General features: G+C 38.2%; 1 protein-coding gene across 1 annotated transcript in view; it reads right to left on the reverse strand.

Moving 5' to 3' along the window:
* The window catches only part of RP1 (RP1 axonemal microtubule associated), a 217828-nt gene that overhangs the window by 34831 nt on the left and 166069 nt on the right, over nt 1-16928 (reverse strand). Inside the window, exons 45-48 of the mRNA XM_062633144.1 lie at nt 9824-10076; nt 5379-5620; nt 2849-2972; nt 1065-1213 (exon numbers count right to left, since the gene is read on the reverse strand). Coding sequence (XP_062489128.1) covers nt 1065-1213; nt 2849-2972; nt 5379-5620; nt 9824-10076 — 768 coding nt within the window. The remainder of the gene's footprint in view (nt 1-1064; nt 1214-2848; nt 2973-5378; nt 5621-9823; nt 10077-16928) is intronic.

The following is a 16928-nucleotide window of genomic DNA, read 5'->3' on the forward strand; positions in this document are numbered from 1 at the left end:
TTCATCTGTGAGCCAACACCAGCAGAAGGAAATAATTTACTAATTGGTATTTCCAAAAGGGGAACAGGTTAGAATACCGTATTCAGTGTATTCACTGAGATTTCAGGAAGGTAGAAGAGTACACACACTATAAGAAAGACAGGTAGGACCGTCTAACATAAAATATGATCAGTGTTTCTGGTTGCAAGACACTGGTGTTTCTTCTTATAAACTTTAACTCAGAATTTCCAACTCCAATATTCTGTAACAGATTCTTTTTCAGAATCTTAAATTGTTTTAATCCTCAAATTTGTTTTCAAAGAAAGATCCACAGAAAATACACTTTGTTTTTTCCATGCTTAAAACATCCTGCGACCTTTTCAGCTGAAAATTTCACTCCTCCTGTCCAGAGCTTCCAACAGGGATTAAGGTTTTTGTCAAATACATGCATCTTGCTGTAAATCTGTCCCACATTTCTACAGCACATTCAGACACTAAATTCCCTCTAATTTCAGTCGATAATAACAACGTTACAGACAAATGCATCTCTGGCAGCTATGATGCTCTTTCCCTAGTCTATGTGTATGAGCTGCAAGACTCACACCTGCCCAGTGAGGGAATAACCATCTTGGTAGACCTAAGAAAACTATAAAGGGTAGCAGCTGACTGTCTGGAGGGAGACCAAAAGCCAGACTGAGGGGTAGACTGGCAGTGGAAAGGCAATAGCCAGGGAAAGGAGCCTTAGCCTGAAGAACAGGAAGAAAGGAATTGTTAAAGGGAGTTGATCCTCTTTTTAGCTCTATTGTGCAGCAAATACACAGGAAAAACACTGGCATGCCACTGAAGACCACCAATATTTGCAAAAATTGATCCTAAAAGCAAACTTTATTGTCGGTATTGTTAACATCAGCTATATAAGCACCAGTATTTCCCACATAAGATAGAGATATTGATATACCCATGTACTTAAAATCACAGAGCATCACAAACTGGGCTTTGTAGAGTCTGTCCTACTGCCATTAAGTCCATGTGAATTGGAGTGGATTCTAAACATGCAAAATATCATGCATAAATTGTAAGTGTACCTTTCCTTTAGTAAAATTATCATCTCCTTTCCTGATGAACTTTCTTCTGCCAGTATCTCCCAAAAGGCCTTGCAGCATGATATACACATCAGCATCAGTTCCTGAACCATGGGATGCTCCCGTAGTAATATAGAGAACATAGGTTTTCACTGTTGGGAAAAAGAGATCAAAGGTTTACCAAAGCTTACTCAGTTAAAAAATGTGTTATTTAATAAATTAGTACTATTAATTTTTAGTCCTTCCCACTGTGATCAAAGGGCTAAACTATATTATAATGCTTAGAAAAGCACATAGAAGCATTGTAATTAAAACCTAAGAACCACTATTATAAGGAATAATAAGCTAAATAGCTTGTGAGTGGGCCTGAAACACAGGCAGAAGAGAAAATGAAAGAACAAGAAACACATCACAAATTGTTCTAAAAGCATGTAAATAATACTCAACCGCACACTTGTATACATTTAAATATGTAACAAACAGTCCTATGAAACATTTCCTGGGCGATGGATGATACTAAATTATTCAGAAAACTCATCTCTGCTCTGAGGCTCATGGAGTTCAAATGAAGCTGAACCCTGTCACAAAGACAGCAACTTTTGTATTTCCTCCGGATTATGGTCCAGTCAGCGGATGGCCATTCTACACTGTACCAGTTGCAGTTAGTGGCCTCAGCAGAGGATTTCCAGAAATGTTGTGTGTTCTCTGATGTGTCATCTTACAACTCTTCAGCTGAGCATTTCTTGGTTGACTGTTTGTGTTAAGTACCCATTTGTACTCCTAGAGAAATGCATAACACACTGGTGATCTGGCCCCCCAGAATAAGAAAGAAGCCGCATCCCCGAAACATTCAATTGAAAAAGAGGGAAAAATACCAGGATAAAGTAAAGAAAACAGTATCTGTCCTCATGTTAAATGCTCCTTTTTCAGAGGAGCAGCATTTGTAAACATTTAAATGCCTGTGTTCTTCCAGAAAAAAAGAAACTAAAAAAATTAAAAGACAAAGAGCCTTCCCAGGGAATACCCCAGCATTACTCTTCTCAAATTCGTATTCAGGGAGCTTCTGCCCAAGTGCATTTTTTTGAGAATAGCTTTGAAAGCACAGCAGAAAACGTGAGGAATACACAGATTAGTTGGACTATTGATCTAAACCCTTAACTCCTGGGAAACACTTGGAGGAGACTATGGTATTCTTACAGCAGAATACCCATTTAGGATAACAGCTCTTCCATTCATCACTAACTTTGGTTATAAAACTTACTAAGAAACACAGAGCAAACTAAAAGAACCCAGTCTTTGGGTGAAGGCATAACTTGCATGAAGGAATTTGATGATGTTTAACTGCTAGGTCACAGAAGAAAAATGCCTGAAATTCCAGGAACACAAACAGATGACCTGTTGTGAGGGGCCATGGATCTCCTTCTTATCTGAAATTACACTATGAGAGTTATTTCCTCTGTATTTCCTTTGTTTCCTCTGGGAAAGAACCAAATCATATTATTGAGAAGAAGCTGAACTCTGAGTACTGTTCAAAACTTTTTTAATATTTTCAGGGCTGTATGCTTGCTCTTTTATGTGTCACAAACTGATACCAATCAGACTTGAATGCACAATGCTCAGTTACAGGGTCTGAGATATTCTTTTTTAAACACTGGAGGGGTTTGGACCTGGCCGTGCATCACTAGCTAAAATGAATAGAAAATATCTGCTAAATCCTTTGGACTGCTCTGCAAATCAGGCATCATTACTGAACAAATTTTTTGTCATGTTTCTGATTTTTGACAAACCTGCTGGAAAAGGAGAGCCAAGTGTGAGAACTGGAAGCTCAGCCACTCTTCCTCCTTCATCTGAAAAGTTGCAACAAAATGGAAATTCGAGAACACTTTTGCTTTCTCTGTGTTGAAGCTTTACCTTAGCAAAGAGCAAAAAAGAAATACCTTCAGCATCTGTTGTGCTCTAATGGAAACTATAGAAAAAGACATACTACTAAACAGCTATGATGCATCATCTCAATATTAAAAAAGAAGAGAAAGTTTTAAAAAAATGTTTTTGAAAGCAGACTTTTAAAAGAGAAGGAAAAAATATCTTTCCCAATTAAAAATAATTAAAATGCTGTCAACAGTATTGCTGTAGAGACTGCAGTAAGAGGAAAAATATTTGGAATGGTTAAAAAGGTTCTTTTATGTAACCTATTCATCTAGTATATGGAAGAAAAAGAAGAGTCAATATGCCCATTTCAGCTTGTGAGAAATGTCAATATGCCACATTTTTCAGTGCAGAATGTTTTCTCATTCGAAGTAATGGGAGGAAGAGAATGAAGTGTTTCTCGGAAAAACTGGAAAACAGAAATTTAGAATGCTTTATGGTATCTGTATATATATGTACATATGTATTGTATGAATATATAGAGTATGTTATTCAATATTTTTAATCTATGAAAAGCTGTATGTAAAGTAATAAAGGGGTGATACTAAGTAGCTTAGTCTTACTATAAGAACATATTTTAAGAATGTGTCTTACACTATGATACTACCAGCTATACTAATAAACATATTTTCTGAACCCTGATTTGAAAAGGGCTTAGAGAATTCACTCATGCATTTTTCATTACCTAACTCCCTAAAATGACCAAATGCTTAACCCAGTAAGCTCAACCATCTTTGGTTAACAAGTGTCATTGGGAGATAGGGGCATCATTTTGTCTTCAAAACACTCCAATTATTTTTCATTATGAGAGACAAATTGAAAAGGTTTTTTGGTTGGTTTTTTTAATAAAGTGTAATGTTAATACAATTTCCCTTTCATACTAACATCTATATTCCTGAACAGTTCCTTGAAAATCAGATTTCATTTACTGTGCTTTATTTTTCAAGAAGTGAAAGAAGCAAGAATAAAGATGTTAACTATTACATGCTTCAGAAATAAAGCGTATCTTAATTAATATTTTTCTGGACATTTTTTTATAATGACTTCAATTTTCTCAAGAACATTAAGACAGTTATTTTGCGGTTATGGTTATAAAAGTGAATTCTGAATTTAAATATGGAATTCAACCAGCTGCACCTGCATTTACTTATACTAGAAGGGGGAAATCTTTGTGAGTTGCAATCTTGTAAGAGCAAAATAAAATAGCATAGAAATTAACATTGTGGTTCTAATCAGCAGTGAAAACAAACTGCTGACTTGTCTTTAATAACTGATATTATCCACAACCTCTTATACCAACCTAGTTGTTTCATATAAAGATTCAGTCAGTCCTGCTATGGAATTTGTGGAATAACAAAGGAAATATCTTCCTAAACCCCTAGCAATTTACATTTCTCCTTCTAATCCTACATAATTTAAATGTGCATCTTTACCTTACTTATAGAAATGATGTTGATTTTTTTCTAACTCAGCTTTGAGTCATTGTTCTGAGATAATGAAGTAAAACAGCCTAATAGATGTCACGGCTTTTAAGTCAGGTTTCTGTTCTGAATTTTTTACTGTGATCCACTGTCTCCTACAACATCCAAGAGGCATTTTATCAACAGATTTTTTTAGATGACTAATTCATCTGGCTATGAAGATTAAATTAAAAACCAAACTACCATTTAAATATTGGGGGGCTTCACTCAATATTACCAGCTAATGGACAGGGAAATTGTTTTTTTTCCTCCATTTTTTAATGAGAACAAAATACAAACATTAATGGACAGAAGTGTGAGTGCAGTTTGAAAGAAAGATATTCTTTCCCTTAGACTTCTTTTTATTTTGCCAGCATAAGAGGATAGAGATATTTTTTGTATAGTGAAATGTCACAGCAATTTCAGTGCAATGTCAGATTTTAGCTTCAGCATCTTGGACATCAGAAGAAAGATTGTCGTTTCTGCTATTCACTTCTTTTTTTCACATGCCAACTTAAAAGGCAGACATTTTCATCAAAATGCATTTCTAGTGTCTGGTTTAATTATTTGCTTTGGATCAAAACATGTAACAGCCAATTTGGAGTTATGTAAATATTATATGCCACTGGGTACGGTTCTGAAAAGACACTACTGGATATGCTATAGATGATAGCACATCTGTATATATGCCCTCCAGAAATCCACCTAAGTTTACAAGATTTTTGTTATCTATAGCTATTCTACTAAGTGTTTTGAGCAGTTTCCACATTATACAACTGTTGTTACTACAGCACTTACTCTTATAAATTAAAAATTATGTCATTTCAGACAGAACTAGAAACTGGAAGCAATAACCATAGAATATGAAAAAAGGAGAATTTTACAATAAGGACACAGTAAGTAATTTCTTCAGGTTTTGATTTTTTTTTACCTCACGGCAATACCAACTCTCTCCTTCTTCAGCATCTTCAATTTCTAAGCGAACTTTGTATATAGTATTGAATTTCTTATTTAGTTCAATTGAAGTTTCATAAATCTGCCCATTTTTAAGGGATCCTTTGGGGAATATGACTGAAGTACAGATACCTTTTCCACCGCATACACTTAGAGACACTTTAGGATTCATGGAACTACAGAAAATATCACTAGTTGTGACAAGGACATCCCAGGTCCCTGTTGACAGAAAATAGCAGAAAAAAAATTATGGATTTGCTGAATATCCAAAATAATACAGCAATTTATAACAGGCTGAATTAGTGAGTGCAACCTATCCCCACCTTTGCACTGAGCTAAAGCATTTGCACTTAACAGGTTCACTCATTATCACTGATTTAGTGAGAAACAGATTTGTACAGCAGCCCTTCTGCAATGATAGCTGACCCTTTAGAGATGGGCCACTCCAATAGCATTATGCAGATAAGACTGCCAGTTCCATATTAGAGATTTATGAAGAGTCATGCCAATTGGCTGATTTTTTCCCATCATAAATGTTTCTTCTGCTGATTTAAATTTTGTTTCTTACTAAAAAGCAGCATATTTTCTACTAGGTAGTACTGGTTATAAAGTTTGCCTTTGGTCAGGGCAGGGTAGCTTTTGTTTCAACTTTCTGAGAAGCTACTTAAGTTAGAATAGGAAAATATGCTCCATATATTCTATAGCAAGATGATGATGAGATAAACTGGTTTGGTGCTTGAAATGTAATATTTCTATCACAGATCATCACAATTATCTATTTCTTCTGTGAAATGATGTTTGCTGAGAGATTTAAAAGAGTCTTATATAACAGCACATAAATTTGCCTACTTGAGGGACACAGAAAAAACTCAAAGCCAGCAGTTTTACTTAAAAAAACCCAAACCACACCAAAACCTGCAAAATTATATTGAAGAATATAATGAATGTAAAGAATAGTAGCTTGTGCTCAAACTAAAGGTCTGTTCTGAGGCACTTAGTCTCTTAAACATTCTAGATGAATTGGCGGTCACCTGAGGGCTCTTAAGGACTGCAGACTGATAGCAGGTAGGCTTCTGAGTAACTTCTTTATCTCTATACTGAACAGATATTCAATTAAACCTCCAATCAACAAGATAGTTCTCATGATCAGAAACTTGTACCCATCAAAACAAAATCCCACTGATTTATCTAGTTTTCATGTTTTAATTCATGTTGATAAAATATATGAAAAACTGAGGGCTATCGAACCCATGCATTCCATTTTTTAAATCATAACTCCTACAGAGCGGTTTTGGTCACCTGGGCTGGTGTAGAATTGAGCATGACCATTTTTTTATTAAGATAACAGCTCTGCTTATGTAAAGTGGGGCAAAGTATGTATTTAATGATTTCAGCTAGCCATTCTGTAGAGTAGGATATTTTAGAGTAATGGAAACAGTGACTTTCTGAGTTTAGATCTATAGTCCTGTAAATTCCAACTTCTTAACCACAACAGGCAAACCTTTGTCTCCTACCATAAACTAGTGCAAATAAAACTTTATTACTTTAGATCAGGTGAGGATCTGTGCCATAAATTCAGGACTTGGTGAATGTTAAAAGTTAGTACTCACCATCTTTAAAATTATCTCAAATTCATGTTATGACTTCATGAATAATCATAAATAGCTACTATTTTCATGTCTATGAACACTAAATACAATTATATTATAACTACATTATACCCATGAAAAAATGGAAGTCAAATGAAAATTTATATCTCCTGTGTGTAATCCAAGATTTTTTTAGCCCTTTAGTACTGAAATATTAAGCCTTTAAACTATCAGTGTATAGCTGCCTAGGAAGACTGAATGGAAGGACTATCTCTGTTGGATCATACAGTACCATAAGCTGCTATAACATGCAAACTATATTGGTAAATCTGATAAATATATTGATAAATTTGTCTGACACAATTTAAGAGCAGCTACATTAATCTTCTTCTTGTTAGTTAAGTCTAAAAGAGTGTATTTGGTTTGTATGCCTGAAGGAGGCTGTGTCCCTGTAGGAAGCCCACACTCGAGCAGACTCCTGTCAGGACTTGTGGCTCCATGGAAGGATGAACTCACACTGGAGCAGGTTTGCTGCAGGACTTGTGACCCATGCTGGAGCAGTTCATGAAGGACTACAGCCCATGGGAAGGACAAGTTGGGGAGGACTGTCTCCCATGGGAGAGACCTGATGCTGGAGCGGGAGAAGAGTGTAAGATCTATAGTCACCTACATTATGCTTTGTATTTTTCAGGTGGAGGTATTACCTTTGCTATTTTCAAGTCACACCTTTTGTCTTCATAAAATTGTTTTAAATACTTGCTACTAGTTCTGTCATTTTGTTTTCCCAGTTCCTTCAGTATTCTGGGGTTCCCTTGGTTGTCAGTGTTTGACTGCGTGAAAACTGAAATTTTATTTGCAGTTCAGATTTGGTGATTTCCAATAACCTCATTCCCATTAGTAATTTTTGATTTTCTTTCCTTTCCAATGTTATGGTTCCTTAATGAAAACAGAGATAAAGTGTTCTATTTGTTTAGGATTTTACTTTCATCACCTCAGTCTGAACTCTATTGTTCCTGCATAGTTACACATCTTTTAGGGTTCTTTTTATAAGTAGACAGTTGAAGAACCTTTACTATTTGTTTTAATTCTATTATAAAATCGGAGTCAGCTTGACATTTAGTAAGTACCTTGTATCTGTATACTTTGTGACCTCGAAGGTACAGTACTCTTTGCTGATCAGTCTTTTATTTCTCCTTTCCTTATAGGCTCTCTCACTTGTCATATTCTTTCTAAAGTTAGACACCCAGGCAGAACCGATTTTCAATAGATACAGAGCTGAGTATTAATTGTAATAGACTGGAAAATATTAGCAAGTCTGCGCTCAGATTTTTGAGGACTATGTGTGTATGAAAAACAGAGGAAGGAAAACATTTTTACATAGCTATGTTCAGACACTAATTAAAGTGCATAAGCAAGGATGCAAGATTTCCCTCACTTTTCACATTATCAGCAAAGAAAGATGCAACAGACTGACCAGTCTTGGGCTTCTGCTCTGAATTAACCTCAGGAGACACCTGCCTTGCTCTGTGGGTTATGTAGGGCACCTATGGAATCCATTTTTTTAGAGACCTGGAATACTTGCAGTGGTACAATAGAATTTGTTTTGAAATATTAAGCCTTTAAACTATCAGTGTATAGCTGCCTAGGAAGACTAAATGGAAATACTATCTCTGTTGGATCATACAGTACCATACGCTGCTATAACATGCTAACTATAATGGTAAATCTGATAAATATATTGATAAATTTGTCTGACACAATTTAAGAGCAGCTACATTAATCTTCTTCTTTTTAGTTAAGTCTAAAGTATATTCTTTTATTCTGAAATTGTCACTAGTCTAGCTGCTCATCCTATGCTTTTACTTCCATAGTATTCTGTCTCTCTTGTCTTGTCACCACTATTTTTTTTATTTTCTTAGATGATATAAGATATTCACTAGTGGACTAAGTACAGGTAACTAAATATGAAGATATACACTATAGCTGTGCCTGTGGCTGTATGTCATGTAAAACTCTCTGAACATACAGTGAAATATCCATGAGCATAGAAATTAAAAAAGATCAATTTACAAAACTGCTGATATGGAATGCAAATTCACACCTTCAGATTAGTCAAACTTTACATAGTTTGGTCTACCAGTTCTGATTCAGATTTCATAAATGGACCCAAAACCACACTTTACACCTCTTCAAAAAGACATGAGAGAGCTAAAAAATCCAGTACTCTGGCAAAGCATAAAAGGCTTATCATGTTTTCAGTGTCTATGTTGTTTCTGAATTTTGGTCTTTTTTTCATTAGATAATTTGAATAGGATATTTTGTACAGGTCAACTAACTGTTTCCGAGAACTTGTGCCATTGATGTAAGAAAAAAAGAAAACTGCAAATAAAAGCAAATGCTTTCTGCAAATATGTGAACATACGGGAAAATCTCATTCTGCTAAAAGAGTTTTTGTATCTCTTCTTGTGATTTCATCACTGTTGCAGCAGCCTTCTGCTCTGCATTAACTGCCATATGGAACAACCTACCTCTTTCTGCTTCAACTTTTTTCTAGCCTCAACTAAAAACACAGTTCCTTCACTGCTTCTATCACTTAATATCTTCCTTCTTCTCTAGTGTTTCTTCCCTGAACTTTATAATAGTATTTACCAGCTCTGGAAAGTGTTTGGAAAGGCAAATTTTGTGAGACATGAAATTCAAGTTTAAGCTATATTATCTATGGTTTGGTTTTAATCTTAAAAGCAACACACACAGACACACACACAAAACTCAAACAAACAATAAAACAATTAAAACAAAATCTGAAAGGGGCTTTGATGATTTTGGACCTTACCATAAATCTTCCCTGTCAACTTTCCATTCCTGACTTTTCCAAGAAGTTTCAACATTCGTTCCATCTGTGCATCACCAACTCCACTGTCTAACCATTGCTGGCAAAGAAATGCATATTCACCATCAGTCTTGCCTGATTCATGGATGACAATTTGGTCCAGGTACCATCCAGCTCCATAACCCACATCATGGTGCTCAACAAGCACTTTGCTTAACTGTCCAAGGTCTACTGCTCTCATTTCAAAGATACAAACCTGAGAAGGCAAAGGTAAAATGAACAGTGAATTGATTCAACTATATATTTTATCATCTTTAAGAAGATTATGTTTGGAGAGTCATATTCCTTTCAATGCTGAAGTATCTTTTCCTTTCTGATAGTAAAACAAGGTATTATCATCTGACATTTGGAGACCCCCAGAAAATATGTGGACCCTTGAATATGTACATTTTCCTAGTTCATGACCATTGAATTCCAGGCTTTATTACAAAAAACATCCCACTATTTTTGGTCAAAAGAAACCTCTGACCATTAAGTTACTTACAGAAATCTCAAGAAAATTGAAATTCAACCAGTCCCTCATAACTGAAACAGAAAGTTTTTCAAGTATCAGGATAGGCCTTATAAACAGAACTTTGGTTTGGATAAAGCATTCTATTTTTAAACAATTCAAAGTCTCTTATATTCTAAGACATCCTATTTTTCTAATGGGAAGCTTCATATTATTTAACTCTGAGCAGAAATACTGACATTGTTGATGACTATACAAACAAAGGAAGATACTGACATTAGAAACTCTAACTAACACTGTGCACGCATACAGGCAAGAATTGATGTGCTCTTCGGATGTAAATAGACATCTGTTTAAATATTGCTACGGCTACCAGTAAACAAAAGCTAAATGGCAACTACACTAGTGCATGTTGGGATGAATAAATTATGTGAGTGAGAGAATGAATGTGTTCCGTGCAAGAGATAATATGAGTGGGTGGCTAGATACATGGGCATGTGTGTGGGTGACATTAAAATACCCCAGATGGATAGTAGAAACAGGCGCTATAATTTTTATTTGTTGCCAACCAATTTGCCACCAGTCAGGAAAAAGCATGAGGATCAGAAAGCAACAAAGGAAGAGATGATTTTTAGAAAGAATTATGTCATCTGGTCCATTCTCCTGTCTGTGTCAGGCTGTTCTCTACAATGTGCTGAGAAAAAAAACACATCAGAGTTATTATTCCTATCACAGCCTTAGGTCTTCATGCATTCTTACCTTGTTACATCCACAATCTCCCCAAACAGTTACCATGGCAAGTTATGCCCCTTCATGTAACGCATATGTAGCCCAAAATAAGATCTAGCTGTGAGGAACATCTTGTAAATAACTTTTTGGGAGCCCTCATTGCTTTTTAATTTTATTCTTTGTAGTTCTAAGCCAAATATAATTTTCTTGTCAGTCTGAATGACCCTTGACTTAGAGGAAATAGCCTGTATTGCTAATATTCATATTCCTTCACAGCTAACTCTAGCTGAAAAGAAGGACCTACCATTAGTCTCATTCTTTGTGATAATAATTAACAGTCATTAGACAACAGTGGTCATAATCACCCATTGTTATCAATGAATTCTCATAATAATACATTAAATTGCCTACTCCCTCAGCATTAGCAAAAAAGTACTTTTGGTTGATGTTGTTACATTTCTTTTTTTTTCCCCTCAGTAGAAAGACATTTGGAACAGCATTAAACACGCTACTGGAAGTGTAATTAATGAAAGTTAAAAGGATTTCATTTATATTGTCTTACTTTAGATCAAGTGTTAGTGAGGCAAACTACAATCTGCATTTATTTAACCCATTAAACTGGGAAAAAAAAATCATAAAATTACTTAAATAAATATAATCTGGCTTTACTTTCTGCGGTAATTAAGTCAACTTGACTCTCTTTACTTACACTTTTTGCAATTTTCTGCCTTCCTTATATTCCAGTCTTTTATCAGTCAAGAGAGATCCTATTTTTGATCTCAGGTTTCCTTAACTTTGTTTTCTTTGCCTCTCCATTCCATATTTTCCAAAGATATTGCTAGCATAATCCTGTTTCTCAAGGCAGCTTGCCCTTTACATCACTTCCTTTCACCTTCTATTCTTAGATATTCTCACTAAAACCTCATTCCAACTTTTTTATTAATCTACTTCTACGCAAAAAGAACCTGACTGGTAGTAGCATGTCAGCCCACAGATCTAGTCCAATATATTGTTGCCAACACTTACCAATAACAGATTTCTAGGGAAGAGTTGAAAAACAGGGCAAATACATGGAGATGCTTCTTGAATATAAAGTCTCACAGACTTAGCAATTTGTGGTTCAGAGATTTCCTGAGCCAAGGACAGTGTCTTTGCACTTAACAGCCCTCAGTGGAATGCTGTCTTCCATGACAATGTGCAACGGCTTTTTGCACCAACGTGCATTTTACTGTCTGCAACATCTTGTACCAGCAAGTAAAATGTATTAACTATGTACTGTGTAAAAAGCCACCTCCTTGCGTTTTGAATCTTCCACCTGCAGGTTTCATTTAATGCTCTTGAGCCCTTGTATTTCTTGAGAAGATAGAATTTCTTATTTTCTCAGTGCCATTTTATATTTCTTATATCCCTCTCCCCTCCTCTCACCATGCCTTTTCCAGGCCAAAAAAATACATCTAATTGTTCTATGTATGGAAGTTATTTCTTATCACTTGAGATTCCTCTTGCACTTTCAAAGACAAGTGAATCAGAACAAAACACAGCATTTAGTATGCATTCACACCAGAGAACTTACCTGGAGGCATGACTGTATTTTCTACTTCAGGGTGGTTATGATTTTTCATTTTTCTAATAATTCCTAAATACTAGATCTGTTTTGTTTTCCCTTTGTTTTACCTTTACTGAATACTGGACTGACATAATTACAGAGCTATCCTAAAGTTAAGGTAACTTTCCTATTTCACAGCCATCATTTTGAATGCAAATTCAAGGGTTTTCCCCCTTGAAGCCACTAGCTACAATGAATTTCATCTGCTGTTTTATTACCCAGTCACTCTGCATGAGGTCCTTCTGCAATCTCTGCCAACAACTTCCATATTTATTACCTTAAATAACTCAGTGCCATCAGAATATCTTGCCATCTCACTGCACAACCCTTTCCCAGGAACTATTGCACAATGAAAAAAAAACATAAAATATCTAAGCTGAAGAAAACTGTCATTGTCTACGGTACAAAAATAGCTCACCTGAAAAAAAAAAAGAGATGCTTGCAAAGACACTCAGCGCTCTATTGCTTAGTATAGTGGCTCTGATTTCTTTAATGCTGAGTGCTTTGACTGTGTATTGAGGTCCAGTCTGAAAGTGCCATGTAAATTAATTTTTTTTAGACTCTTTTCCAGGTTATGTCACAGACTATGTACCTGTATGTCTTTTATTAGCTCTCCTAATTGCCTATAAACGTATGCCCTCAAAAATGCCAAGAATTAACCTGAATTTTTAATAATATCATCCAGGCAATCAACATCACAAACCTCTTCCAATCTTTTAATAGCACAGTTTGAACTAAGACAGCAGGATTCTGCAAAAAATGACGTCTGAAGAGACTATAAGAAAAGGGTAGATTTAGATTACATATTAGGAAAAATTTCTTCACTGCGAGGGTGGTGAGACACTGGAACGGGTTTCCCAGAGAAGTTGCAGTTGCCCTATCCTTGATGGTGTTCAAGGCCAGGTTGGATGCGAGCAGCCTTGTCTAGTGGAAGGTGTCCCTGCCTGTGGCAGAGGGGCTGGAACTAGGTGATCTCTAAGGTCCCTTTCAACCCATACCATGCTATGATTCTACGAAAAATGTGTCTGAATACTTTGAGTGGGAAGACTATGGCCACATCATAATATATCTCCCAATGCATATGTCCTGGGTTCCGCAGTAGCAGTCATGTTTTTCCTTTGTGTTAACTGGTACAGTGCTGTGTTTTGACTTCCAGTTTGAGAACAGTGTTGGTGAAGCCGATGTTCTCGGTTGTTGCTAAGTGATGTTTACCCTGACCAAGGACTCTGTGAGGCTCATGCTCTGCCAGGGAGGAGGGGAGGCTGTGAGGAAGCAGAGACGGGGCGCCTGACCCGGGCTAGCCGGGGAGGTATTCCATACCACAGCACGTCATGCCCGGGGTGAGGGGTAACTGGGAGTTACCCGGAAGGACAGGGGCTTCCGGGTGGAGCTCGTTTCTCTTGGCCGGTGGTATCGTATTCTCTTCCCTTGTTATTTTCCCTTATCATTGTTGTAGCTGATAGTAGCGGTGGTGATTTGTTGCTGGACTGTTTTTGTCTCAACCCGTAGGAGTTGCACTCTCTCGATCCTCCTCCCTGTTCCTCCGGGAGCGGGGAAGGGGAGAGCCCCGGTGCGGGGAGGCAGGGGGGTGGAGACGGACACGTACCTCGATTGTTGTCAGCTCGGCACCACTCACTGGGAGTGAGTGAACAAGCTACCTGACTGGGTTTAAACCACGACAGTTCTTTTTGGCGCCCAACGTGGGGCTCGAAGGGTTGAGATAAGAACAGATCTGACTGGATTGATAGTCACTCGTCACAATGCTGATTTATTGGCTCTCAAGGTTGTTCCTCTTGATCTCACAGTTTCAGTATATGATATCTTATGTCCATCCGGTACTTGCTGTATTAGTGTTTTTCAAGTGTGGGGCTTGGGCTAAGGTTTTTATCCCATTGTACTTTATGGTAATGACTTGTAATACAATAGAATCTTTGATCATGAAACTGATCTGGCTTATGTTCCCAGTGTGGTCACCACCTTTATACTTTGGGAGGTATATGATGGAGGTGCTTAGCAATTACACATCTTTTTTCTCCTTCTCAGGTGCTCAACCTGGGAAGGAGACATCCTTTTACCCTCCTAGTCGTCCCCCCAGACCATTTACATTTGAGAGTTTTGAATTTTTTGAATGGCCTTTTAATGCTGTTGAGACTTGTTTGCTGATGGTGATGGGAATCACCATGCTAACACGCATACAGAGTGTGTTTTACCCACTACTGATTTCAAGAGTTAAGCAGATTCAGGTTTGGGTCTTGTCTGGGGTCAGACGACGATGTAGGAGGACCGAGAGATTTTCCCTGAGGCTGGACAGCCATGAGTGGCAGGGTGTGTGGGATAGTATGGGCAAGTATCTAGGTCAGTGGGCCCCTCCAGTACTTTGGAATTTCACTACCGAACAACTGCAAAATCCAGAAGAATTAGTAAAACACTTAAATGAGGTGTGTGGTCATTCTGGCCATACCAGAGATGGACAAATCACGGCAACGTGCTGGGGCTTGGCCTATGCTTACAGGGCCTTGTTCAACACTATCCAGCACCTTCAAAAGGAAAAGAATGTTGGCGGATCTGAGGGCAAAGCAACAGTCGCTACTCAAACTTTGGCTGCAATGAACAGCACAGCTGTCCCAGTGGCAAGTACAGCAGCTGCTCAAACTTCAACTGCAACAGACAGCGCGGTTACCCCAGCTCCAAGCACAGTAGCTACACCGCCCCCAGTAACAAGTACAGTTGCTACTCAAACCACAGTGATAATCACTGCAGCCAAACCAGAGGACCAATTCGTACCAATATCAGTTGCCCCTGTACGCAAGAGAACAAGCAAAAAGGAGGCAAAAAGGGTGAAGCGAGATGAAGAACCAATGAATTCACCACCCGGTCCAGAATCTGATCAGGAGTCATCATCACATGACGAAGAAGAAGAAGAAGAGGTAACTTCTCGACCTCGGACCTCAACCGAGCTGCGGAATATGCGAAAAGATTTTACCCGTCAACCAGGGGAGCACATCATCACCTGGTTACTCCGATGCTGGGACAATGGGGCTGATGGTCACGAACTAGAAGGTACAGAAGCCAAGCAGCTGGGATCACTTGCTAGAGAAGGGGGAATTGACAAAGCAATTGCAAGAGAGAAAAAGTCCCTCAGCCTTTGGAGGAGGCTCTTGGCAGCTGTGAAAGAAAGGTTTCCGTACAAGGACGATGTTACGAGTCGTTCGGCCAAGTGGAATACTATAGACAAAGGCATCCAGTCTCTGAGGGAATCGGCCATCGTAGAGATGATCTATCACATCAAGCCGAATAACGGGGATACACCTATAGATCCAGATGAAGTTGAATGTACACGACCCATGTGGCGAAAACTTACACGGAATGCACCGTCATCATATGCCCATTCATTGGCAACAGTAACCTGGAATGACATAGTACCACTAACAGTGGATGAAATGGTTCATAAACTCCGAGAGTTCGAAGACAATCTCACCCCTTCCATCATCTCAGCTGTGAAAAAACTGTCCCAGGACATCGAACAATTGAAGGACAATCTATCTGATTTATCCGGCTCCTCACGTGTACCAACATGCGTCTCAGCTATTAACAAAAGGCGTCCTATTGTTCAAGAGAGGAGATACAGGAGGTATACGCCACGGGGTACCCTATGGTTTTACCTGCTGGATCACGGAGAAGACATGACAAAGTGGGATGGAAAACCTACTTCAGCTTTGGAGGAACGGGTGAGTGAACTGAAGAGGGGAGCAAGGGCCAAGACTGATCGTCCCATGAGAGCTACGGCTTCAGTCTCTGGTGATCAGTTTCCCAGATGGAGTGGAAGAGCTGATTTTACTCCAGCTCCTGTGATAACGAAGAATAATCCCTTTCAACACGACTTAAGTGTCCAATGCTGTGACGACTGTTAGAGGGGCCCTGCCTCCAGCCAGGTGGAGGTAGGGGACAATCGGATTTACTGGACTGTGTGGATCAGATGGCCTGGCACATCAGTCCCACAGAAGTATAAGGCTCTAGTAGATACCGGTGCACAGTGTACCCTGATGCCATCAAGCTGTCAAGGGGTGGAACCCATCTATATTTCTGGAGTAACAGGAGGATCCCAAGAGTTGACCGTGCTGGAGGCTGAAATCAGCCTGACTGGGAGGGAATGGCAAAAGCACCCTATTGTGACTGGTCCAGAGGCTCCATGCATTCTCGGCATAGACTACCTCAAGAGAGGGTACTTCAAAGACCCAAAAGGGTACCGGTGGGCTTTTGGT

This window comes from Pezoporus occidentalis, unplaced genomic scaffold, assembly GCF_034315485.1.
Source record: "Pezoporus occidentalis ecotype Australia unplaced genomic scaffold, CSIRO_AGI_Poc_V1 ctg4, whole genome shotgun sequence".
Classification (NCBI taxonomy): Eukaryota; Metazoa; Chordata; class Aves; order Psittaciformes; family Psittacidae; genus Pezoporus; species Pezoporus occidentalis.